General features: G+C 43.6%; 1 protein-coding gene across 1 annotated transcript in view; it reads right to left on the bottom strand.

Annotated features, from left to right (window-relative positions):
• Window positions 1-5,948: 5,948 nt before the first annotated feature.
• Window positions 5,949-27,912, bottom strand: part of Emp1 (epithelial membrane protein 1) — a 75,248-nt gene continuing 53,284 nt past the window's right edge. Inside the window, exons 4-7 of the mRNA XM_006976520.4 lie at window positions 11,844-11,954; window positions 9,126-9,222; window positions 8,890-9,030; window positions 5,949-8,199 (exon numbers count right to left, since the gene is read on the bottom strand). Coding sequence (XP_006976582.1) covers window positions 8,033-8,199; window positions 8,890-9,030; window positions 9,126-9,222; window positions 11,844-11,921 — 483 coding nt within the window. The 5' untranslated portion in view covers window positions 11,922-11,954 and the 3' untranslated portion in view covers window positions 5,949-8,032. The remainder of the gene's footprint in view (window positions 8,200-8,889; window positions 9,031-9,125; window positions 9,223-11,843; window positions 11,955-27,912) is intronic.

The raw sequence follows: 27,912 nt of genomic DNA, 5'->3' as shown, positions 1-27,912 counted from the left end.
TATTCACTGGATGTTAAAGAAAGCTACTGTTGGTCAGTCCTTAAGAGGACAATCAAATTGTGCTGGGTATGGTGATGCACACGCTTAATCTCAGCACTCAGGAGGCAGGTGCCTCTCAGTGAGTTCAAGACCAGCCTTTGGTCAACAGAACAAATTCAACCAGGGCTACAAAGTGAGACACTGTCTCAGAAAGATATATATATATATTTGTCATATATATATTTGTCATATATATATGTGTATATATATTTGTCATATATATGTGTATGTGTGTATATATATATATATATATATATATATATATATATATATATATAGAGAGAGAGAGAGAGAGAGAGAGAGAGAGAGAGAGAGAGAGAAATTATTTACTGGAGCAGATGCACACAGAAGAGAGATAATGAGAAACCAGGAGTCAGGCAGGCAATGTCTTCATAGACTTGAACTTCTAAGGCTCCCCTCAACCCTCTAGCCATACCCTCCCAAGAACAAGAAGTCCCAGGAGTCAGGCCAAAGGACCAGATGTACCTTCAACCTTGCTGCCTCCTTCCTAACTATATTCTGATTATCTAAGACCCAAAGTTCCCTGCCCAATCACCACTCACAACACTACCAAGTACACAGTGTGCACACTCCTAGCTCAAAGGACATCAATTGAATAATGGTCCTTTGAAAGAAGGGGAAGGGTGAAGACTGGCCTGGGAACATGCACACACATGCAGCTAAAGCCCCTAAAGCTGAAGACTGGAACAGGGATACAAGCAATGAAGAAGGTGAACTTCCAGCCAGAGACCAATAACTGCACTCCCCCCCTGGGAACCCCGTTTTCCCCTAGAAGTCCAAGGACCCTGAGTATTTTAAATTGGGTTCTGGTCTTCTTCATACACTTAAATGTATGGTACATAGGCCTCTATGTGTGCCCTCATCCTCCTTAGCCCCACACAGGACAGGGCCTGGTGGAAGCGAAACAGTTGACGAGAATTAGAGTCTTAAAATGGAAGGAAGCAAGTTTTTCATTTGTTTCTTTTTTTGCTTAAGACATGAAGAGCATAATCATATCTGGTCCTCAAGAGAATGCTTCTGGAGGGGAAAATGATGGAGATGTTGGGAGACAGAAACATGTCTAAGGAGATCCCTGAGAGCTAAGAGAACACTGGATGGTGGTGGTGCTGGCTGCTCTGAGCAGCCTCCTGAGTCAGGACAGGCAGTGCTGAGAGACCAGAGGCCCAGGCCAAGGTCAGGGAACAGGTGGCTGGAAGGAGCTTCCACCAACAGTTAATAATTGTCTGCAAGCAGCTTTTCTCTCCCTCTCCAGAGGCTCTGACAAGTACTCAACACAATGAGATGGGCAGAATCTGAATTACCCCAGGGAAAGATATTAGTAGTCATTTCTGCTACGCTGTGCTGATATGCATTCTGTGGCGTGGTTCATGAAAAGAAATCTGCCCGAATGGTTTTAATGTTTTTTAAGATAGGATGACTAAATGTCAGATTCATTAATGTCATCCAACTCACTCAACAAAGCAAGGACTACTATAACTCTCAGACTTAGCCTTGCAGTAGCTAGTTATCTCAAAGCTATGGCAAAATACTCAAAACAAGTACAATTTTGACTCACCTTAAGAAAGGTAAATACAAGAGCTAAAAGTGGTTGATTCATGACAGCAATCCCAGTACTCAGAAGCTAGAGGCAGGAGGATCAGGAGTCCAGCCTTAGCTATGCAGTGAATTGGGAGCCATCCTGGGCTACATGAGACACTGTCTCAGAAAAAAATATAAATACATATGTGCTAAATGTCAGCATTTCAGAAGACAAAAAAAGTAATGAAGCAGAATTAAAAATAGCAAGATTTCATAATGTCCCAAAGCTTGTAAATTATAATGCTGAGGATATGGTGCTGTTCAAACATGCCTAAATGATCTGAATTTAAGTGATCCATGTATAAATACAAGGGAGGCAGCTAAGAAGCTGCAGTCTCAGAACACCCAAATTCCAGCATCAAAAGGATGAAGGAGGGAGACGTCTCAATTCGGACAAGGTCATGCTGAACACCACGTTCTTCCGTATTTAATGGAAAACTAAACACTCTTCTGCCTTACTGTAATCAAGACATTCGCCCTCCCTCAATCAGACACAGTCAGCTTCCCACGAGGGCTCGGAAGGGCAACAGAAGAGTCTAGTACTTCATCTAAATCCTATCCCACTGAAAATACACTGAATTTCCAAAGTAGATTACCAAAATCTTTTTAGCCCAGACAGTAAGTGAAATAGTTCTGAATTTTTATGTATTTGTGTCTTTGTTTGTTTGTTTATTTATTGGGAGACAGTTTTGAGACACAGTCTTGTTTATGTCTCTTGCTGGCCTGAAACTCAACTATGTAGACCAGGATGGCTTTGAACTTGTGGCTTCTGCCTCTGCTTTCACAGTTCGGGACTATGAGCACCACTCGTGGCTCGTACCCACCATGTTTAAGTCATTTAGAACTCAACAGCCCCTATTTAGCTCTTATTACAGTAAGGTCTTTCACTTGCCACTTGGACAGTCATTCTTGAACTGTGGGTCACTTTGTAGGTTCTCATAGATCCGATTCACTAGAAGACTGAGGATGCGCCTGCTGTATGATGTCCGTGTTGAGTTAAGCAGAACGGTGCACACCTGTAATCCCAGCATTTGGGAGACTACAGACTGCGTGCTACCGTCTAGTCTGAGCTACACAGCAAAGCCCTGTCTCAAAAGAGCAAAGGGCGCAGCTCATTGCTCCTGAGGTGGGAGAGCATCATGAGGAACTGAAGAACCCAAATCCCTTCAACCCTCCCTGAGGTAATAGTCTCTAGCCTCCCCCTCCACCTGGCCACCCCCCAGCCTCCTATTGTTCTATGTAAGTATGACAGCAATCCCCAGTCTAGATTGGAAGCTGGAGGGAGACAGAGATACACATCTGATTCTTCTTCTATGTTCCCAGCAGGTGGTTATGGCTCCTATGCCTAGCAGTTTACCAACACACATCTGAACAGTCACACCTCTGCTCCAAATGTGGGGCTCTCTGTGGCTCCTAGAGAAATAAGGCCAGGTAGGAAATCTCCCCACGGGATCCATGTCCCCACTGCTGTGTGCTGTGTGTGTGTGTGTGTGTGTGTGTGTGTGTGTGTGTGGCGGGGGTGGGGGGTGTTCTCTCAACAACCAATTGATCTAACAAGTCACACCACTATAAAAATGGCCAGCACGCCCCCTTCCTTCCACCCACCCTCCCTCCACTGTCCACATCCCCCCCGTGCCCTAGAATGGGCCTATCTCAAACTCACGGAAGCGTTTCCGAGGGACGTTTCATCTGCATTGGTATGCTCTGGTGTTTCTTAGCGGACACAGGAGAGCCCCGCTATGTTGTTGGATTATGGAGCCCTGCACACCACACATTTAGCTCACCTATGCCTTCTTTCTAGGCTCCTGTGAAGTTGTCCACTGTGGCTGAAAGCCACTGGGATTTCACAAAGGACCATCAGGACCAAGTCCAAAGCTGAGTGACATAGTTATCTATTAACCATGTGGCACCTGGTGTTTATCATCTCAGTGAATGGGGTGCCTGTGCCTATGGACCTCATTCTTGAGTGACAAGGGAGATCTCTGTGACTCACCTTCTTCACACTCCTCATTTGGACCTGCATATTTACTTAACCACTTTAATTCAAATAGACTCTATCTGAGGCATTTATTTGCTCAAATATTTATTAAGCACCTTTATACATGGAAATCTGAAAACTTTTGCAGGAAAACATTCATATCTTGCGATCTCACTACCATATAGATCTAAATATCAGCTGGAATCATGGAGGTGTCTGCTGTTTAAACTTTCTTTAAATCGTTTCTAAAACAGTTAGAAAGCTAGCACACCTCGTGCTGGATAAGCAGGTACCCCAGTGATGTCTAATTTTATATGTCAACCTGTCTGGGTCAAAGTGTCTGACTGTGGAACCAAACGTTATTCAGAGTGTCTCTGGGAATACATTTGGGGATGAGTACGACTTGGGATGGATTTAAGCTTAAACAGATTGCCCTCCATGGTGTGAGTGGGCCTCATCCGATGAGCTGAACACCTGAAGAAAAGCACATCTTCAGAGGAAGTCCTGCAGAAGATCACTCTGAGGTGTGAATTGCTGTGTTGGCTCTTGTGAGTTTCTTGCTGGATAGCCCTCTGGCAGTTTTTCCTACCACACCCTGTCTACCACCCCAATTCTTGGAGTAGAAGATGGCATCTTGGGAGTAGAAGACATGTTGGGTGGCTCTAAGTGTTTGGTAGTGACTGAAGACCTTTGTGGGGAAGGGGTAGACAGTGAGGAGAGTCAACGTAGGAGCTGGAGTGTATCATGGGAGGAAAAATCTCTAGGAGAGCTAAGTAAAGGAAGTATGCCTCTTATGAAGATGTCCTAGAAGTAGCCTAAGGGATCTTATGGGCAGCCAGGGCTGATAGGGCATACCTATAATCGCACCACTCAGAAGAGACAGAGCTCAGAGGAATACAAGTTTGAAGCCAGCTAGGGCTACATAGTAAGATTCTGTCCATCACCTCCCCCGCCCAAAAAAAAGATGTATGGAGGCATCACAGAACCCCCTGCAATTTGATCTGCTAATATGAAATATACTAAAATGTGTGTGTGTGTGTGTGTGTGTGTGTGTGTGTGTGTGTGTGTGTGTGTGCACTCATCCATCTGTGCACATGTGGAAGCCAGAGGTTGATATAGGGTCATCTTGTTCTATTGGTTTTCACCTTACTTTTTGAGACAGGACCTTTCACTGAATCTGGAGTCCTAACCATTTTTTGCTAGGCTAGCTAACCAGTTAGCTCTGTGGATCTACCTCAGTCTCTACCACCTGCTCCTGGGACTCGACGTACATTATTTTTTATGGGTACTGGGAATCCAAGCTCTGGTCCTCATGCTTGTACAGAGCTGTCTTCCTAGCCTTTTATGTTGAAGTTTCATTTTCAGGTTTCATGGTGTATTTCTTAATACTTATCTATTTTTCTTATGTGAGTGTTTTGCCAGAAGAGAGCACTGGATGCCCTGGAAATGGAGTTACAGATGACTGAGCCTCCATGTGGGCACTGGAACCAATGAGCCATCACTTCAGCCCCTCACAGTATATTTTTTATGTGTTTCTGTGTTTTTTTTTAATTATGTATTTTATGTACATTTGTATTTGCCCTGTATGTACATCTGTGTGAATGTATCAGATCCCCTGAAACTGGAGCTATGGGCAGTTAGGAACTACCATGTGGGTACTGGAAATTAAACCCGGTCCTCTGGAAAAGCAGCCAGTGCTCTTAACCATTGAGCCACCTCTCCAGCCCCTCTGTAGTTTTTTAGTGCAAGACTATAAAGGGCCAGAAGACTACCTACCAATAAGTCGTATTTACCATACTAATGCTGATACGACAATGAGTACAAAATATCTGCCATCGTCAATGACAGCTCTGACTGCTCGCAGAATGGAACCAATCTTGCCTTCAGTCACTGAATCCAGGCAGAGATGTTCCTGTTAACACAATGGGCTTCTGCAGAGAGGAAGTGGCACGGCCCTTGGGAATCACTGTGTACCGTGAAGACACACTTGAGGAGCTGGCTACTTCAACCAAACTATGTAAGTGCCTCATTTCTTAATGTCATAAGCCATTCTTATTAAAGATGATAACAACTTCTTTCTAATCTACTAGCTTATGAAATTCCATTTTTGCCTAAGAGGTCTAATTAAAGCAAGGCAAAGCTATATTTAATAACATTCAGTTGCCTGAAATAATTATTAAAGAAATCCTTGAGGTTTTACCAGAAAGTAGTTTAATGTCTCAAATAAATGTCAAGTTCCCCAAATCAAACCAGTAAGAAATTTAATGAGGAGGAATAAATGTCACCATTCTCTATATCTTCTCATTTAAAAAAAGAAAACAGTCACACAATGTAGGGAATCAGAATTTGTTTTTATATCCCTAGAGTTATAAACATATGTATCAAAATATTTACAATTATAGTATATGAAATAATCTATTAATGAAGAAGCCCGATACAGTACTAGAATAACCCACCAATGCAATGCAAGTTACATGAGACGTAAATGTCACAGAAAAAAAGTAAAAGACGAGGGAATGCATGGCTCACTTCAATCAGAATTTAGCTTTTTAACAAAACGTGACTATATTTTCTGGCTACAGCTGTCTGCTGATATCCTTCTCAACATAAGACAGCCTTGAATATAATTTGGTGATCAAATTATAATTTAAGAGTTTATTATCCAAGTTTTTCCTGGCCAATAACTCTACCCTCGGCCCAGCAATTTAGTAACCCACCTTCCACATTCCCTTAAACGTAATACACATAGAGAAATATACTTAGTAATAGTCCCTTTACATAAATACCAGCAATTATAGCAAAACAACTCCCCCCAATAAAGAAATGTGTATAAGAAATGGATAAGCATACCCCTAGGAAAAGGAAGGTAGGCAAGATGTCTCAGACTCTTCCTAGGGGTAGTCATCTAAAGGCAGTAAGGCAAACAATGTCTAAAAAGAAAGCCCTTTCGGCAGAAATCTGAGATGGCTTGAAATAGCTGCTGTAAACAGAGCTCTGCCCACTGAACCAGGACTGTGACACTACTTCTAAGTCTTACATAGGTGTGCCCATGCGGGCCCAACAATTCAGCTACCATCTGACTGGATACCCCAAGAGTTTTTCCTATCTTAAAAAGAAACTATCTGCCCGTCACCTGGACTCTATTCATCTCATGGGATTAAAAAATGTTTTTCCCTGAGAGCAGGCACTCTGTTCTTATCATAACTGAAATGTAGTATACTTGATACTCCATAAGCAGACAGCACCTTCTCCCTCCCGCCCCCCACCTCCAGGGCTTGTTCTTTGGTTTAGGTTGGTGTATGTTTTAATTGGCTTCCAGAACTACCATCTTCATTTGGAAAACAGTGTGGGGAAATCTGTTGAGAGGGGACTATTTCAGCCAGGGTCAAAGCTACAGTGACCACTGAACTTAGATATTATGTTCTGGTCCCCAGCATTGGTCATTATCAGACAGAACTTCCACAGACGTCCCTAATTCAGAGGAAACTTTACAGAATCATATGCATCCCTTGCCTATTACATTTACAAGAAACATTGTGTGCATTGGGGGAATCCTAAAACCACGACCTCACTATAGCACTGTGATGGGTGTGCCCTTTGACCCTACAGCTTGTGGGGATTTTCATCTTTGGCTCTAGAGAAACTCCAGAAAAGCTGCCTTGGCTTTAAGTGAGAGTCCACAAGAGGACATCCACATGAGGGACATCTCAGTGAGGTGTGACGGAGGCTCTGCCTATCTCCACCTATCTCCCAGGTCCTCCAGGGTAAAAACTTCTATTTCTTGGTTAAGTCAATCCCACCAACGTGGCCTTATAAACCATCTCTCTACTCTTTTGTCAGAAAGTCTACCAAACAGGGGCAGTGGCTGCCTGGCCAAAGCTCCCCCACCCCCCACTAAAGGCACTTAGGATCTGAATTTGGCATTTGGCTTTAGGTCACAGGACCCGGTGGCCTCCAGGCTTAGCTTTCTCAGCAAAGAGGCAGTACCTGCTCTTGCCAGGACTTGGACCACTATCAGAGCCTGGTGATACACGTTTGGAAGACCTCAGTGTGTGACCCAGCAGTCATCCTCAAGAGCGGAACCAGAGGTATGGCAGCTGGTGAGGCCCCAAGTGGTGTTATGTAACTGAGGACAGATGGGGCCATATTTGGTGGCTAGAGGAGGACTCTCTGGTGGCCTCAAGGAAGCATCAGCAGAGTAGCCAACACCTTTCTTCCAAGGGCGGTTGCTTGGTAGTAGAGAATCCCACCCCCAAGAAATGGTTTGGGTTTGGGCCTCTCCCACTGGTCCTTCCCCTCCCCTCCCCCCTCCCTTCCCTTGGTTATTCCTACACAGTGACTTCTGCTTCCCTCCCAGATTAAGCTGCTTCCTCCTCCCCACTCCCACCCCCCTAGGCCCCCATAAGCTTGTTCGGTTTATTTCTTCCTCAGGACCATATAGAGAATGCCAATAATGAAAGTGAAGCAGAAGCAGATCCAGGTCAGGATGAAACAATAGCCGTGGTGGCCGCCATAGACAAAGTTCCTGTCGCTGTGGGCATAATGGTGAGTGTAGATAGACACCCCGACCAGGATGCAAAACCCTGCAAGAAAAAAGGCACTGTCATGGTTGGCACCAAAACTGTTTTTGTTTTAGATCCCACTTCCCTGGACAACAATGGAAAAGGGAACGCTATTTGTTTGTCCCTAAAAGGTCTCTCTGTTGCTTTGCCCAGAGTCAAACTTGATGGTGTGTTGGTAAATTGGAGATGTCTGGGCTCTCATATCTGCACTGCTTTGTGTGTAATGAAGACTAAACCATGGAGCATCCTGCTGGCCACCTGCCTTTCCCACCTGGACCCTGGTATGTCCAGGGATGGTGTTATGAGAGCAACATGGCCTTTTACCAAACTGGGTGTTTCTGGGAGGACAGAGAAGATGGCGCCTCGCAGTAATTGTGCACATCATGGCACTAGCTGCACTTTTCTGAGGACCCCCACCTTCTTACCACTTGGTGGCTCCTAGGGGACATTAGCTTTTGAAATGATGAAACAGAAGGGAGTTGTTAATCTGAGCAGCAATAGCCAATCAACAGACAACTAGAGGAGAAAATAGCCGTGACTGGAGCAATGAATGATGGAAGATCTAGAAAAACATTTCTTGCATGGCTAGGGATGTGTGTAGTTCAGTAGTCAGGTATTTATTTAGCATTTCAAGGCCCTGGGTTCAGTCCCCAACAGTGAAAAGAAAAAAAAATGCTTCCATGTAAAATAGACTCTGCCCTGGATACTCACAGCACACCAACATGGTGGACCCTGAGAGGAAGAATCGGTTTCCCTTCTCCATGGTGAAGAGCTGGAACACGAAGACCACAAGGGAGATTATAGAGAAGATGATGGAGAGGATCATGAAGGCTTGCACTGCCTTGAGAGCATCTGTGAACACAGGGCCAGAGCAGGAGCATTAGATACTGAGAGTCTGGACATCTGAGCACACCCACAGGGCTAGGCATTGACGTCTGCACTCATACCTTCATTGCCGTATATCAGGGAGTCATCACAGCTACCCTGAGTACAGTTCTTCCAAAGCCCTACAGAGGATGATACATCAGAGGAAACCATCCAGACCTGGAACCAGAGGAGATAGAGTCAATTAAGAATTGCTCTTCTGCTTTCAGAAGAAAGCATCATCATGTGTCAGGACTGAATCTTAACCAAAACACCCTATGCAGCTGTAAATATGGTCAAGCCTTGTGTCTCTGTAGACATTAGATCCAAAGTCATAAAGATTCCAAGAGAGAAAACTGTGGGCCAGAAAAGAAGTCACCTTTCCTCTTTGGATTTCATTACTCATGATTCACACACACACACACACACACACACACACACACACACACACACACACTCACACACACACTCACACTCAATCACAATCTCTCACACACATACCCACACACTCACTCACAATCACTCATACACACTCACTCACACACATACATACAGCTGAAGAAAGTTCACCATACGGTTTAAAATTCTGAAGTTCTAAGGAACAAAACCTCTGGATGAGGAAACAAGCATTGAATGTGTGCAACACACTTTAAAAGACTCACATTTAAGTTCCTAGTTAATAAGAAAAAAAAAAAGTCAGGCCTGGTAGCAGCTGCCTATTACTCTGCCTATACATGGACACAGGAGGCTTCGAGGCTCAAGGCTTCAGTTCAAATCCTAAGTTTGAAGCCGGTGTAGGCTACATGAGTCTCAAAAGACTAAAAACAACAACACAGTTAAGAGCATCCACTGCCCTTGCGAAAGGACTGACGCTCAGTTCCCAGCACCACACCAGGAAGCTCCCAACCACCTGCAACTCCAGCTTCAGGGACTGCATCATCTTCCCTTGCTCTCATATGCGCATACCCACACACATACACATAGATCTTTAAGAATGAAAAGAAATCTTTAAAGAACAAAAAACAAGGAGAAATGTCCAGCTGGAGACAACTAAGAAGCAGGAGGGCTACTCGGGAAACAAGAATGAATCTCTACAGAAGGATCAGACGTGGACAGTCACAACATGCAAAGTCATGTCATATCAAAATAGTGCATCCAGGGCTTCAAAGCAGGGCCAGCTAAAAGCACAAGGATGACCAAAATGTATATCCCCAGGTTCACTGTGGTGCCTGCATCCCTTCTTGCCCGAACCAAGAAAAACAACTCCACTCTGAAATAAAAAATCAGTGCAGAGTTTTGTCTGCACATGCACGTGCTAAAACAGGAAGCCGGAGCATGCACAGTCGCCTACTCTCCCTGATGTGGGGCTGACACTGTGTGGATGCGAAGCCCTGTGGGCATCTCGTAATACAGTTTGAAGTTCACCACACTGTTATCCTGCAAGGCATAGGAGTCAGCATTCAGCACTGATAAACTACAAACCGGGAGGAGGCAAGATGGGCTGGGGCTGTGTCCTCTCTCATAACATTTAAACTAGCCTAGCCTGTATTCACACCCACTGATGCTTGCAAAGCCCTTCTCTCGGGACTTTAAAACTTATTCACGCCTTTCATCCCAGCACTTGGGAAGCAGAGGTAGGTGGATCTCAGAGTTTGAGGTCTGCCTGGTCTACATAGTGAGTTCCAGGACAGCCAGAGTTACAAAGAGAAACCCTGTCTCAAAAAAAAACAAAACAAAACAACAACAAACAAAAACTATTCACCTTTAACTGCAGCAAGGACCGTAGCCCATTCTAGAACAATCATTTGTCTCTCTAATGATTGGCGCCTTAATTTCTATTTTTGTTTCTTTGTTTGGTTGGTTGGTTTGTTTTTTTGTTTGAAACAGGGTTTCTCTATGTAGTTCTGAGCTATCCTGAAACTCACTACGTAGACCAGACTGGCCTCCAACTCACTTAGATCCTGCCTCCCACGTGCTGGGATTAAAAGCTCGAGCTACCACTCCCAGAAAAATGTGTAGCCCAGGCTGGCCTCAAAATCATGAACCTGTTGCCTCAGCTCCTTTCAAGCAATCTAATCATCACGTAGGCCTAAAACGAGGACAATACAAGCAAATAGGGAGCTGAAAATGACCACTAGGGGTCAGAGTAGCCCTGGGCTCGGAGAGCAAAGACCAGCGATCTCCATATGATCGGTTTGGTTTTTGGTCAGCGGGAACTGAGTTAGTTAATCCTGCCAAGTTGCATTTCACACACCGATTTCCACTCAAAACTTGGATTTGTCAACCTAATAACCAAAGCAGTGTTCTTATTCTCACAGTCATCTACCTGGTAATCACGAACTTCTGCAGGAGGGGAAAGGCTGGCGCACATAGATGCCTTTAACTTCTGAACTGGGAGAGCATGTCTGTCCCGCAGGGCGCCTTTGCCAGCCATTCTGCCAGGAATGCACTTTCTTCCACTTCCCTTCTTTCTCTAAGGGGAGCCCCACCCACCTACTCACCCTCCAAATGCACCCAACCTCCACCTTTGGTAGAGAGGATCATTCTAGAAGCTGAAGGTTCCTCCTTGTACTTCCCATCTCCCAGCACCCCTAAAATCGCACTCCCCGGATACTTGCTTTGTATACTTTGGTTATTTCATTGTTTGATGTATGAGTACATGTTGGATTTCCTCCACAGCTAAGCTAGAGGGTCTCTGCATTTTGATTTTAACACCCTACCCCCCCCCATTTTTCTAAACATTTTGCAAAAATATTCCAAAGACCCTCCCATGGATGAATGAACAAGAGCATGTGACTCACATTGGAGATGGTGGAGACAAATAGCATAATGGCAGCGGCGATGTGGACCACGAAGATACCAGCCAGTAACACCAACATCTTGGCTTTTTGGTGAGTCGTGAGCAGAGAGTTCTGAAAACAAAAGACAAGGGAGACCAAAAGGTTACCGTCATGCTAAGTAAAACAAATCCCACCTTCTCACTTCGTGGGCTCTCTGTTAACATGAGACTAGTGTGACAATTTTTAAAATTCAAAATTGCATCAAAAATTCCTAAAAACAGCTTTTCACTTATCCTGATTGATAACCCTAAGTGCCTAGTCATCTGTGTAGAGACATGTACTTACTTCTGTTTTGTTCCCACATGTTTATAGATTCATCTCTCTAATATATTTATCTATCCCCCCTTTTTAAGAAAGGGGGAGTATTGTATTTTTCTAAGAGCTGCTAATGTTTTGTTTGTGTTTTAGAGGCCAAAAGTAGGACTTTGAATTTTGAAAAGGATTTTGTCATCTCCAGAGCTCTGCAGAAGCATCATACACTATTCTAGTTTGCGTAAAGAAAGCATCCATGCTCCCAGCAAAATGCTCACCCAGAAATTTGAATAGAGATGATATGTTCTGCAGAAGAAGCCACTATGACTCAATGGCCATAGAGAAAATTGGCTACTAATTTGATCCCGGATGAGACGTAAAATGGGGGAGACACTACTTCTGTTATTGCAATGCTCCTTGGCATCCAGTATTATGACAACCTAATTACAGTGTAATGGTCTGATCACTTACTGATTTAGCGTTCCAGACTAATATTTGCAACACCTGAGCCTTTGGCCCTGTGTGCCTCTTGGTGGAGATGCTGTCTAGGGGCGTCTAGGGCCATGTCAAATTTCCTATGGCTCAACATGAACAGCTCTGGGACTTCAGAAGAGTAAAGCCTGAGATAACACCAGATGTGCCTCTTACTAGCATGTCATGTTTATCCAACTTCAGTCATTTAGGACCCAGCCCAGAAGACAAATAGATGCATAAATCACTGTTCAGAAGACTAGGAACTAATACAAATTAACAATGTGTGTGGATCAACAAAAGTACTCAGCTCTGATTTCAGTAGAGACCACCGATTGTAAAAACTAGAAACGAAGGGAAGTGTGAGGGATGCCGATGGAGGAGCTGTTCTGACTGATGTCAGCTGCATCATCTCTGTGTCATACCCATGACAGTTAGATACAGAGCCAGCCCAGGGAGACATCAAAAGGAAAGGACCAGAGCGGATTCAGCCTCTAGGCAGGGAGTAGGTGAGGATGGCACAGCCTGGGAGATGGTGGCTGGTAGCCTGCAATTGCTCGCTTCCCCGGCTCACTCCACCTGGTGTAATTGCTGCTTTGAGTGTGCTTCAGCCACTTTCATGCCACACTAGGTATTTATTAGAACACCGATGCTATCATTATTCTGACATTTCAGGTGTCTTTTATCTCCTCTTGCTTTCTCATTAGGCACTCAGAAACAAACATAATCTACTGCACGCCCAGGTTCTTGGTTCTTTGTGGACACTGTTTTCCACTCTGCAAAACTCTCTTCCCACTGGCTACTTCCCTTGACTGGGGGGAGATGGTGAGAGAGGCAGAGAATGTTTCTCATTTAACTATGAATAACAAAGTTGATGACACTTTCCTGCTGCCTCTGGGGATAGACTGGAACTCTCAAGTCTGTGAATCCTCTCTCCCACATTCAAGGTCTCTGTTGCCTTACTGGAATTCTTACAGACATCCACAACTTCCCGCTTGGCTTTCAGGGACGGAGAAAAGTTGTGTTTTTGTGTGTGTGTGTTTTGTTTTGTTTTGTTAGAGGTTGTTAGAACGATTCCAAGTGCTTTGATCTCTGCCTCAGTTTCCTCATAGATGGGGTGGGAGGGTGAGGATGCCAATTATACGAGGAAGTGTGAGGATTCAACATAAGTGAAACACCTCACGTTGCGGCTGGCACCGGGCGGGTACTAATAACGGGGTTGTCATGATTGCTGTTATTGTTGCTGTTTTTCTTCTAGGAAGCAGAATAGCTGTTACCAACCCAATCAAGTTACTCAATCACAGGCAGCACCATGTCAAGCACAAGGAATAAGACGTTGGCAGGCTGGTTTACAGCATATGGCTAACGTCATTTCGGTCCTCAGAAATTGTCGTTTTTGTCCAGTCCTTGCCGCTTGAGAACGCTAAGAACACACCCTCCAGAGTCACCAGAGAAAGTTGGTTTTCCTAAGCCCATTCCTCTGACATATCCACCCTCCCTCCCAGGCTTGCCCAGAATGAAGCCAGCTCAAGGAAATGACAAGATTTAAATAATGGGTGCTGGTGTTCAACCCTCCTTAACCCTTTAATGACTTTCTCGTTCCTTTTGCTTATAATTTACAGATAGCTCCTTATAGTGAGAAGTGGTTAAGAAGCCAAGAATGGAATATAATCCACCAAGTGAGGCCTCTTTAAATGAGTTGCCTGACGGGGATGGGTGGGGAGGGGGGATGGAATTCAGGAACCTTCCCGCATCCTTGGATGCCCTGGGACCCTATCCAGCAGAGTCCATCTTGTTTCACCCCACTCACATCCAGTGACCCCCATCAAGTCCTAGAAGAAGCAGGTCCTCTCCCAGCCACTCCGGCTCACTTCTCACCTCAGCAGAGGCCCTAGTTCTTGTCACCTGCCTACTGTCAGGCCCAAGAGCAGGGGAATCAAACTAAAAAGTGACTCTTCTCTGATTGGGGCAGGGGGGGGGCTTCTTTTCCCTATGGTAAGGGAGCAAAATATCTCAGATCAATGAGTGCTCTTCATGAACAAGACACACAGTCCTCCCTGCTTCTGGCTGCTGTGTCTGGCTGCCATGTCTGGCTGCGGCGTCTGGCCGCTGTGGAGGCTGTTTAGTTAGAGTTACTCCATAATATATATAAAACTTCATCTTTCCATTGTCCCAAACTTGTCAACTTTTATCAATGAAATCCATTGTCTGCTCACAGGGGCTTCCTTTTTGTTTGTTTGTTACTTTTTGAGACAGGGTTTCTTTGTATAGCTCTGCCTGTCCTGGAACTCACTTTGTAGACCAGGCTGGTCTCGAACTCAGAGAGCTCCCAGCAACTGCCTCCAGAGCACTGGGATCAAAGGCATGTGCCACCACTCCCAGCACTTCCATTATTTTTAACAGCCCTCTTCCAAATACTGAGAAACACAATGGAATATTTTATGAAATTTCTGTCTTGGATGACTGAAGCTGGAGAGTTTTCTCTCCAGGCCCCGCCAAGCCCCGGCAGTCCGACAGCCCACTTATAAAATAAACACTCAGACGCTTATATTATTTAAACTGTTTGGCCTAATGGCTCAGGCTTCTAGCTATCTAGTTCTTACATCTTAAATTAATCCATTCCTATAAATCTATACCTTGCCACATGGGTTGTGGCTTACCGGTATCTTCACATGCTGTTTGTCATGGCGGCGGCTGGCAGTGTCTACCTCCGCCTTCCTGTTCTCTCCATTCTCCTCTCTGTTAGTCCCGCCTATACTTTCTGCCTGGCTACTGGCCAATCCATGTTTTATTTATTGACCAATCAGAGCAACACATTTGACATACAGACCATCCCACAGCATGGTTTGCCAGCCTCTGTATTACAGAGCCTATCTGTTGCCCACTCAGTCGAGGACAGTAGTCTCAATCTGTGGGTCACAATGGATTGTGCATTTCCAATATTTATATTAAAATTCATAACAGTAGCAAAATTGCAGTTATGAAGTAGTAGCACAAATAATTTTATGGTTGAGGGGTCACAACAACCTGAGGAACTGTATTAAAGGGTTGCAGCATTAGGAAGGTTGAGAACCACTGATCTAGGAAGACAAAACCCTTCAGGTCTTTATGGAAACTACCAGTGGTGGCTGATGAGTGGGTATTTGAGAACGTAGCAAACAGCAAAGTCCATTTTCTTGAGACTTCCACCCACCATGGTCTTTCGTAACTGGTCCATTCAAGAAATAGGACTCAGAATGTGCCCCACTGATGTGGCACTAGCCTAGCATGTCCAGAGCCCTGAAACTGGTCCTCAGCACCAGGACAAAAAAAAAAATTCCAGAAGTATTTAGACAATGTTGAAAGCACGGGCCGCTACAGCTTGTGTCTCACTGAGGCAATAATGGAATTTTCCCTGCTATTTCTCCAAAATGCTGTGGTTGGCATTCCCCAATGGAGAACACATGCCTCATCCTTGATGGTGGACCAAACCCGGAAGAAGAGACCACAGCACCACAGCTCTGGATGGTAGCCCTCCCTCCCCTCTTGCTACACAGACAGACCCAAGGTGTGTCATCTATTGTTGGGGACTCCCATACCAAGAGAGTGACTCCTCATGCTGCTTTTATGCTCCCCAGTGTGGGCCACCACACCTGGTCAATTCACGATGTTTTGAAAGGCTTAGAAGTGCAGTGGTTTATGTGGACACCAAGAACACTTCTCTTACACCTTCCCCACCCGTAAGCACAGCAGTCACCCCATCTGCACTGTGTGATTGGCATGGGTGTGGTCAGGGTCGAGGGAAACTGAGAAACAACCAAAAGACATGAACGGCCGCACTAGAAAGAAGTAACTATTAGGGGAAAAAAAGGAATCAGAGACTTGGAGCCAAGTACAACTGGGAATAACTCTGTAGTCCAAACTAGACTCAAACTTGTGGTAACTCAGCTTCTACCATCCTGAGCGGATAGAGTTCCACAACTCACTTGAGACGAGTGAGACTCTTGCCAATGAGACAGTCTCTATGGATGGCAAGATGGTACAAGATGCCTTCCTGGGACCATGTCTGTGGATTTGGCTGGCTGAAACCAGTTTAGGCACTTCTGGGGGTTGGGGTGTCTAAGATTCTAAGATACCCATTCCTGGTTAGAAAAGAGCAAATAATGGTTCAGCTGCCGCTCCTGCCTCTCCCGGATTTCCTGCCCAAAGCATCACAGTCAGGTGGGAGTCTATCCATATTACCTTGCACTGGATACCTAATAACCCCCTCCCCCCCCATTATCAGGATCCTAGCCTGGACGCTGGCATCAGCCCCTCCCAGGACACTTTCTCTAAATTTCCCCTCCCCGTGCATTCTCTGTAGTGGCATTGGGTTATCTGACCATGTTCCTCCTCAACCTACGAACCTCCATCCTTCCAGAGCTGAGACAAGCACCAGTCACCAGGAAATGAGGCTCCAGGCCGCTGCCCATGGAATCCTGGGAATTTGGCTTCCAAAAATAAAAGCTGCTTTTATGTCCTTCCCTGAGTAATTACCTATTAATTTTTCACACCCAAGCTCAAATTCTGCCTCCTCCTTCTTTCCACAGGTCTGAAGCAGGGTTCTTTTTTTTTTCCCCTCCTTTATGTTCTAGCCCTTGTTCAGTCCTAATAAAGGCACTAATGGCGGCCTGCCTGGTGACAGAAATCTTTATGGACATGTTTGGCTCTCCCACCCTGAGGAGTCTGAGTTCCTAAGGGCAGAGTCTATGACAGGTACTAGATAAACCTCATAAATGAACTAAGGAGCGCAATATTTTCTTCACTATGGAAAAATAACAGCAAAGTGACTGAAGGCCTTATAAGGGATACAGATGTCTCCCTTCTCTCTTTTTTTATGAAAGTTTTTCATTTTTATTTTATGTGTATGGATGTTTTTCCTGAATGTATGTCTGTGTACCATGAGCGTGAGTGGTACCCATGGAGTCCAGAAAATGGTGCCAGATCCCCCGGAACTGGAGTTATAAACAGCTGTAAGCCCAGCTAAGTGTGTGCTGGGAATTGAACCAGGTCCCTTGGAAAAGCATCCAGTGCTCTTAATCACTGAGTTCTCTTTCTTTCTTTTCATGTAACATATACTTTAGTCCTCTATCATTTTTGTAAATTATTTGGTACATGACTACAAGTATGGGTTGGGCAACTTATTATACACAAACTTCATATTATTTATTTCCATTTAACTTTTATAACTACTTTTTGTTAAGTATAGAACTTCCCAGGTAAGAGCTTTAAAATTGCTTCCAAAACCTACAAACTCAACCTGAAGAACTATGCAAATCACAATCTCCTTCTGCCTAGAGCACTACCTACTGATCAAGGTCCTACTAGAAAAGTCCTTCCAAGTCCAGTACATCCGGCCCATGGAATTCAGGCATCACTCAATTGGTAAGAGTAAGTGCTTGCCTAATACAGGCATAATAATCCAGCCTGTCTAATCTGCACACACCTTTAATTCCAGCATTTGGGAGCCAGAGGCAGGCAAATAAATCTCTGTGAGTTCAAAGCCAACCTGGTCTACAAACTAAAAAAATAGTGCTTGCCTGGCACTCAGGAAGCCCTTGGTTCAATCCCCAGCACCCACATACGCAATCCCAGCTCTTGGGAAGTAGCGGTAAGAGGATCAGCCACCCAAAGCAGCTACATTGCAGGTTCAAGGTGAGCCTGGGCTACATGAAGCACACATACACACACACACACACACACACACACACACACACACACACACACACACAGCCCAGTCCTGAGATTATTCTGCTAGAGCCTCCTCTGCTGCGGGCCGCAGAAATATATCATAAGAACTCAGCTGGTTATGGCAAAGTCACTACCTGGAAGGATCAGGGAATTCCTCCAGAGGAAGCCAAATCCCAAGGAGTTTTTGGTGTTACTTGGCTTGTTATATATCAGCTGTATTCTGTTATGAAAATCATGTGTGCCTTCATAGTTTTCCCAATTGACTTTTCCCTAAGAAGAGCTAACAGTGTGGACTGATCACTCTCTGGACATACACATTCCAGGCATTTTGAGAACAGCCTCAGGAAAGGCCTTCTCTGGAATCAGATATCTCCCCTAGCCACTTTCAAGGGCTAGGGGAGACATCACCCAGGTGGTCACCCAATTTCCGAGGATTAACAGTGATAACAGCCCACAGGCGAGTCTCCTGACTTAAGGTAAATTCCACAAGGAGACACCGCCCAAGTCAGGTAGATCATTATTGATAGCATCCAGCCAGGTCCATCACCGGATGGAGGAAAGTACCTTATCAGAGATACCTCTGTACTTTCTAAGAACAGACTTAAGCATCCAGGCCACCTGTTTGAAAAGGCCTGGTGGATGTGCTAATTAAGCTTAACTTCCTCCTTTCCCAAACCTTACCTCCAGTTCCAGATCTCCCTTTAGCTATCACCAGAGGCATCTAGCTGTACACAGGTTGCCTAGAGACTGAGCACACTTTCCCCCACCCTGCAGAAAAACGGCAGACAGCTTGGACAGATAGGAGCCACAGGAAAAAAGAAGACAGTTTTATTTTCTCCCATTGACCTAGCAACTTATAGATCTTTAACATCTTTTACCAAACACATTTAAGACGCACGTAAGACCCCTCTTCTTAGATATTACCCATATTTAGCCTTTAGTTAATTCATTAGTCACTTCCCCTTTGGGTCACAAATGGTAATTAACAACTAGTGCCCTTCTTTGTAATTCTTATCAACCCTCCATTTGATCCTGATAGCGGACAATCACTGTCTGAGGAAGTTCAGGCTGAGTGTCCTGGGTGGAGGGGAGGATTGTGATTTTGGGGAGATATATAACTGTAAATAAAGCAGAGGACAGGGAGGAGAGAAGAGAATGGAAGAACGAGATGGGTAAGAACTTGAGAGGAACAAACTGAGATGGGGAAAAAGTAGATTGAAGGGCTACAGGAGAGTACTAGAGGAACGAGATGGAAGATGAGGAAGAGCCAGATGAGAGAGAAGGAGACGGGAGAGGAGATGATATGGGAAGGAACAAGATGGATGAGAACCTAGAAGGGGCAGAACTAGATGAAGGAATTAAGATAGAACCTAGAGGGGACAGTAGATAAATATAGAGAGAAATCAGACAAGAAAGGAGCTAGACATAAGAACAGAACTGAAGCTGTGTATAAAGGATGTTATGCCAGAGGAATTAAAGCAAGTGGACTATGGAACTCAGTGTGCTGAGATTATATTTCCTGATAATAGTTCTCGCCGTTAGTAGTTCTCTCTCCTGAGCCCCTGGGATGTATAATATTGAGGCTGGTCCCTCTAATATTATACAAGACCTGGCGCCCTTGGGTACCCAGTCTCAGGAAGAGTAATCTACCAAGCACACTCAAAAAGCAGTGGTGTGCTTGGCGGAGGCTGTCCAGAGACGAGGCAGTCTCTCCGGGGAGTCGTAAAGGTGACCCCTGAAGTGCCGGCTACCGACGGACCTCACCAAAGGTGCTGCAGACCGGGAGGAACCCCAGGCCTCTTTGTGGTGAGTAGTTGAATATCTCCCTTCCCTATTAAGAATCCTTGCGGACAGGCGGTGGTGGCGCACGCCTTTAATCCCAGCACTCTGGAGGCAGAGCCACAGGATCTGTGAGGATCTCTGTGAGTTCGAGGCTAGCCTGGTCTACAGAGTGCGATCCAGGAAAGGCGCAAAGCTACACAAAGAAACCCTGTCTAGAAAAAAAAAAAAAAAAAAAAAAAAAAAAAAAAAATCCTTCTTGCACCATGAGTCCACGAGTCAAAAGAGAATCAGTTTTTGATAGAAATTACAGGACACAGGCTTGCGACGAAAGGCATTTCAGTCAGCTCTAGTCTGTTTACAGGCTTAGATAAGGAAGCAAAGACTATCTTAATTCCATAAAGCCCCCCCCTAAAAAATGTAAGGAAAGATTTAGGAGACCCCTAAAAGCCACCAACCTTATGAAATTGATTTACCATCAGAATATGATAAGCGGCAGAGATTTTAACCCCTCCCTTTTAGGGAGAAACCTGCCGTTACTTCATTCAGGGTCTTACAAGGAGGTAACAATATTCTCACACTACCACACCTCCTGAGAGCATAAACCAGAGCTAATGAAGTTCACTATGTTCTCCATAGTAGCAGCAGCGTCCTGCTACAAACAGCCTTTTTTGCTAAAACTACTGGAATCTAAGGGTTAACTTGAGCCCTAAACTTGCCCTGCAGCTAACTAGGAGCTCCGCTCCAGCAGCCTTCATTTAAATTAACGCAAGCCTCACAGCCAGTGCCGATTTAAAAACCAATGGCAACTCGCAGCTCTCCTAAAAAAGTGTCTCTTTCTCTCTCTTTCCTTTTTCTGGGTTGACTATTAAGTTCTTGGTAATTTACAAAAATCTTGGCCAAGTACAAGAACTTCAGTTAACCCATTTCAAAAAAACAGGCCCTGGTTAGGGGACGCCCTACTACGACCTGTATGGATTCATCAGACCCCTGAAGACGTTTAGGGGTCGGAATCCTAAACATCTGCCTTCTTCTCTCTGAACCTAACTATCTGCTATCTGCATCTCAGCTCACTTGGGCTCCACCCTTCTCCTCACCTTGCCATTCCCGGTGGCTATCTGGCTTGATACAGACTGGACAAACAGGCTGCAGCTGCTATAAAAAAAAAAAAAAAAAAGAAAAAGAAAAAGAAAAGGAAAAAAATCCTCCTTTGTTTTACTGTTTTATTGTGCTTATCTCATTTCATAATACACCTTAAAGGATTTATTAAATTGCTACTCTCCTCATACACTATATTTTTGAATAAGAGTTCCTGTTTCTACATTACAATAACTTCAGTACAAACTTAATATTTTTAAGGCTAAACTGACAGGTATAAAACCAAAGTTCTAAGCTTATAAGGGCAACTAACTTATAAATTGTTAAGAATATGTTTACTTTAATTAAAGATAATTAAGAAATAAAACTTGTTGATTGTTTGGCCGACCTAAACTGTAAACTGTTAAGGATAAGTTGTATTTAAGCTATAAGCTATTAGAAATAATTTTCAGGATACAAATTAAAACTTGATCATCATAAATGATCAAATTCCCTAACGTATACAAAATCATATTTATGTACATGCTATGTATGCTAAATTTCATATAATCAATTCATTACTTAGCCCCCTAGCATTTAAAATGTTTAAGCTTTGGACAAAACTGTCATACCCTTTATTGCCAGGGTTTTTTCCAAACTATGCTTTGAGATAATTTAGATTATATTTCCATTTATCAGGTTTAAAGATAATTTGCCTTACTATCCAATTTCAAGTGAAAGATAGCTCACCTAACAGATTTCAAAATGACATAGATGCTTTTGGATGTAAAGTTTTTATAAAGGGATATAAAGGTTTAGATTTAGAGAATGTTTAGGAAAGTTAAAAAATAATTTATGATATATGAATTGCCAGTTATTAGGATAGATCAATGTAACACATGAACATCTAGATGTTATTAATGATATATGAATCTCAGTAATAACCTAGAGATACTGAAGAGGTATGCTTAAGTTAGATCTGTGGATAAAGTTTTTATTGAGGTCTGAGATATATAAGCTTTAGGAATGGACTTTTATGTCTTAATATACGAGTCTGGACCTCCCCAGAAGGGACACTGGGGCTAAATATAGGCTGTAGCTCCTCTGCTGTACAAGGTATAAAAATTGTCCCAGTAAAGGTTGATCCTGACTTTACTAAAGAAATTAAGATTATTGTACAACCCTCTACAAAAACAATTCAGATTCATGCAGGGCAGAGCCTAAGGGAGCTACTGGTGTGAATTCCACTGATATGGCCTTCTGGATTCAGGAAATTAAATATTCCAAACCAACTAAACACTTAAAATACAGGGGGAAAAATAATTGGCTTGCTAGACATAAGCACGGTTGTTTCTTATATTTCAGGAAAAGATTTGCCAAGTACTTAAGATGACTATTACTCCTTTGTCTCTTATAGGCCTAGGTCAATCTAATATTGCTAGCAACTCAAATATTAAGATGGTCAGATAGATAAAATTATGACATATTTTGCCCATATGTCATCCACCATACCTAACACACTATGGGAAAGAGACATACTGTAACAAATGGATGTACCATTAATCTCTGCTATGAACCAATATCATCTCAAATGCATTAGATGGGTTTTAAACTTAAAGGAACTTGAGTAAACAAGCTCAAGGCATAATTGGGCCCTTTATTCCAGAAATCATACATGACAGACATAGCCTAAGGTATCAAAATTTATCCAAGGGGCCACTGTCCACTGTTGACTCCGTTACTTGTAAATCTGATGCTCCTATCTGGGTTAAGTAATGACCTTTAAATGCTGAGAGAATTGTAATTGCTACCTGCCTGGTGGAGGAAAAACTTAAATATTGGGCATATAAAGCCCCCCACCAGCCTTTAAATCACCTCAATATCTTTTTATTTGGGAATATCAGGATTATAGACTGTTACAAGACCTTAAGAAATTAAATATAATTTATTAAAGCCAAGGGGAACCTCACAGCCTGGCTTCCCATCTAACACAGCCATCCCCAGAAACCAAAAAATAATTGTCATAGATGTACAAGATTGCTTCTTTACCATGCCTCCTCACCCTAAAGATTGTCAGCATTTCAAATACTTGTAGCTTGCTACTCACCCTGCCATGATGGAGGCCAAAGCCGACATATAGAACAGGAAATGCGAGTTCTGTTTATACAGGACTCATTCTTTGAACAGAGTTCCTCATTTTATCCATACAGATTAACTTTCAGAACTAACGGTCAGTTATAGCTTCCTCACGGTCCCCCAACCTAATAATTATAAGTGTGTGTGTGTGTGTGTGTGTATCTTACAATAATTTTATTGCACAGATGATGCCAAACTATGAAACTTATGAGTCTATAGATTGGCAAATAACTCTACAGGATATACTGGCACCTTTTCTTATGTCTGTCCAACAATTACAAATTCTTTCCCTATGGAAGCTCACCATGAGGCTTACTTATGATTTATGGTTATGATATAAGAAGTAATACACCATTTATTTTACTGCTTTTCAATTTTAGGAATGCCTAGAACTCATATATAGACAATAGACTTACTTATACTTCAAGAACTCTTAAGAATTGGCGCTTAGATTTTTCATATGTCCCACTACAGGCATTCCTTACTACTCCCAGGCCAAGCCACAAAGTCACACCTAAGCCTCTGTGATCTTCTCACTGGTATTTAAAAAAGTCCTGATGTTTTCATACTGTCAGGAGGAGGATATGCCTACATGTCTTCACAGGACATTGACCTGCCTTTATGAATCCTGGATCGCCTGGTCACACCATATACTAGGCCACTGCAGGACAAAGGCGCTCTAAAGCCCCCAGACTGAATACAGACTGTTATTTACCTCTAGATTCTTAAATATTGAGTGTTAAATATAAATAAATTGATACAATTCCAGATCCTTTTGATGAATTGTTCATCAATGATATAAAACTCATAGAAATATGATTAGAAATAATAATTCTCATCTACAAAATTTACCACTGTTATATTGCTAACATGTCTTAAGATTTTATCCATGAAGAAGGCTCTCACAAGCTTCAGGAGATCAAAATTTGCCAACACTCACAAGCCAAAAAGGACTGGGAGGAATACAACCTAACTACAGTTCTTATCTCCCGCTTACAAAATTTCTTTTTCTTCTCAGGGTGGGGGAGGAGCCTTGCCTCTCCCTGGCCTGGTATCCCCTTCTCTTATCTGCTAACCATGCATTTAATGTCCCATAGGTATGCCTAAGAGAAAAAGTTTCCTCTTTAAAACTCCTCATCTTTAAAACTCTTCGGCTGCATGTTCTACCATTAATACACATATTTGTTTCCAGCAGAAACTCTAACCATTTAAAGAGTTACAGGTTGTCATCCTCTGGACCATGGACATGCTGTCTAGCTGCAGGTCTGCATCCCACCCTCCAGCCCACACCGATGTGCTGTCCGGCCCAACCCTGCATCACGCCCTCCAGCCCTCGAGACAGAAAATTCTGCTACACTGCCTGTCTCACAGAGCCTGAAACAGCCTGCGCTTCCTGGGTTTCCACTGCATCCCAGGCCTCAAGACCCCCAGCTTCGCCCCCATATCCGCAGGAAGCAACCATGAGAGATTTCTACAGCCCCCTTTGTCACGCACCCCTCTTTGTGAACTGAACTTTCCAGCCCAGGGGCTGGACTGCCCTTAAAAAAAAATGCTCTATTATTAATTGTATAAGTTCTGCCCATGATCCTAAAATGTATGTACTATCAGATATTCTCCTCATGTACTTATGACAATTGTTCTGTATGTAAGTCTTGCCATGTATACCCTGACACAGGTTATTACTGTTTTCTCATAACATTGCATTGATTACAAATTTAAACTAGGTAAGCTTCAGCTGCAGCCTTAGTCCCACAGGTGCCCATGACTCAGGTAACTTGTTAACTATGCCTCCTTAAAATACAGGTTAGCCAAATTAATACCACTAACCAAAGAATAATAGATAGAGTTAATGTTTAAACTAACCATTTCTTTTTGATAAGTCACAATCATAGTATTCAGACACTTTTGACCACATCATGCAATACTTGCTAAGGATAGATTTTTATGTTATTCCTCTGCTCCCTTTTTGAGACAGAGCTATTCTAATTATATACAGCTATGCCAATTAGATGGTTAAACTAATCCTCAGCCTGCCATCTATATAGACTATTGGTTATAAATATATATATCATAGGTACAATATTGATTAAATATCAATGTTAATCATCACTATCATTTTTCAGAAATCTCCAAACTTAAGTTTATCTACATGTTCACTGTCCTACAAAAAAAATTTTTTTTAACTAAATGAAAAAAGGGGAACTGCTGCGGGCCGCAGAAATATATCATAAGAACTCAGCTGGTTATGGCAAAGTCACTACCTGGAAGGATCAGGGAATTCCTCCAGAGGAAGCCAAATCCCAAGGAGTTTTTGGTGTTACTTGGCTTGTTATATATCAGCTGTATTCTGTTATGAAAATCATGTGTGCCTTCATAGTTTTCCCAATTGACTTTTCCCTAAGAAGAGCTAACAGTGTGGACTGATCACTCTCTGGACATACACATTCCAGGCATTTTGAGAACAGCCTCAGGAAAGGCCTTCTCTGGAATCAGATATCTCCCCTAGCCACTTTCAAGGGCTAGGGGAGACATCACCCAGGTGGTCACCCAATTTCCGAGGATTAACAGTGATAACAGCCCACAGGCGAGTCTCCTGACTTAAGGTAAATTCCACAAGGAGACACCGCCCAAGTCAGGTAGATCATTATTGATAGCATCCAGCCAGGTCCATCACCGGATGGAGGAAAGTACCTTATCAGAGATACCTCTGTACTTTCTAAGAACAGACTTAAGCATCCAGGCCACCTGTTTGAAAAGGCCTGGTGGATGTGCTAATTAAGCTTAACTTCCTCCTTTCCCAAACCTTACCTCCAGTTCCAGATCTCCCTTTAGCTATCACCAGAGGCATCTAGCTGTACACAGGTTGCCTAGAGACTGAGCACACTTTCCCCCACCCTGCAGAAAAACGGCAGACAGCTTGGACAGATAGGAGCCACAGGAAAAAAGAAGACAGTTTTATTTTCTCCCATTGACCTAGCAACTTATAGATTTTTAACATCTTTTACCAAACACATTTAAGACGCACGTAAGACCCCTCTTCTTAGATATTACCCATATTTAGCCTTTAGTTAATTCATTAGTCACTTCCCCTTTGGGTCACAAATGGTAATTAACAACTAGTGCCCTTCTTTGTAATTCTTATCAACCCTCCATTTGATCCTGATAGCGGACAATCACTGTCTGAGGAAGTTCAGGCTGAGTGTCCTGGGTGGAGGGGAGGATTGTGATTTTGGGGAGATATATAACTGTAAATAAAGCAGAGGACAGGGAGGAGAGAAGAGAATGGAAGAACGAGATGGGTAAGAACTTGAGAGGAACAAACTGAGATGGGGAAAAAGTAGATTGAAGGGCTACAGGAGAGTACTAGAGGAACGAGATGGAAGATGAGGAAGAGCCAGATGAGAGAGAAGGAGACGGGAGAGGAGATGATATGGGAAGGAACAAGATGGATGAGAACCTAGAAGGGGCAGAACTAGATGAAGGAATTAAGATAGAACCTAGAGGGGACAGTAGATAAATATAGAGAGAAATCAGACAAGAAAGGAGCTAGACATAAGAACAGAACTGAAGCTGTGTATAAAGGATGTTATGCCAGAGGAATTAAAGCAAGTGGACTATGGAACTCAGTGTGCTGAGATTATATTTCCTGATAATAGTTCTCGCCGTTAGTAGTTCTCTCTCCTGAGCCCCTGGGATGTATAATATTGAGGCTGGTCCCTCTAATATTATACAAGACTCCTCTGCCCTACATTGGCCAATGCTGTCCCAACAATGAAATTCCCATCTCCTGCTGGCTAACTGCAAATTGGGGTGAAAGCTTTCTCATACCATCTGATCAAAGACCTGGCACTTCCTGCAAGGCAGGAGGGAAGAGAGAAGGTAAAACCGCTCTGACAGGGGTTGGTCATGTGACCTTCAGGAGTCAGCCCTGACTGTGCACATCTTCCCCAATGTGACATCTGAAATGAAACTGAGGCTCCCTGTGCTTCCTAAGGACACTGCAGGGTAGCCTGGAAGTCTGTCTGTCCTCCTCCATGTCAAAACCACTCTGGCTGTGGTTTGGGTTGGGATGTGTTTGTATTCCCACTGAGGATCATTTTAGTTGGCAAGATAGGTGTCCACGGGACATGAAAGCAAACAGAAAAGGAAGCATTGCCCTTGGGGAGCAGTGAGGAGGATGTGTCTGGAGGAGGGCAAGGCTGGGATTAAAGGCGAGCTGAGGGGATGGGACCTTGGATGAGCTTTCCTGGCCATTGTTATTGCTGGTTTATGTCGTGTGTTCTTTTCCATCCTCAGCATTGTTTTTACATACGGATGGAAAGGGAGCCATGTTTCTCTGCGTGGGAAACAGGGTGGGGGGATCCTAAAGGACCAAGTCTTCCTGCTTCTGCTTATGGGATGTTCAGTGTGGGAAGAAAAGGCTGCAGGTTGCCCTTGGCCTTGTGTATCTCCCACGAGGGCTGATGCTTCTAGTCCTGGTAGATTCTGCGGCCCTCAGCAATTGAGCAGTGAAAGAAGCCGGGATCTGGATGATTGGGGGGAATCTGTGATAAATAGTGCAGTGTCTTAGGGGCAAATATAGCCTGTATGGACTGTCACACACATA

Source organism: Peromyscus maniculatus, chromosome 3, assembly GCF_049852395.1.
Source record: "Peromyscus maniculatus bairdii isolate BWxNUB_F1_BW_parent chromosome 3, HU_Pman_BW_mat_3.1, whole genome shotgun sequence".
NCBI classification, from domain to species: domain Eukaryota; kingdom Metazoa; phylum Chordata; class Mammalia; order Rodentia; family Cricetidae; genus Peromyscus; species Peromyscus maniculatus.
This window is presented reverse-complemented; position numbering and strand designations above follow the sequence as displayed.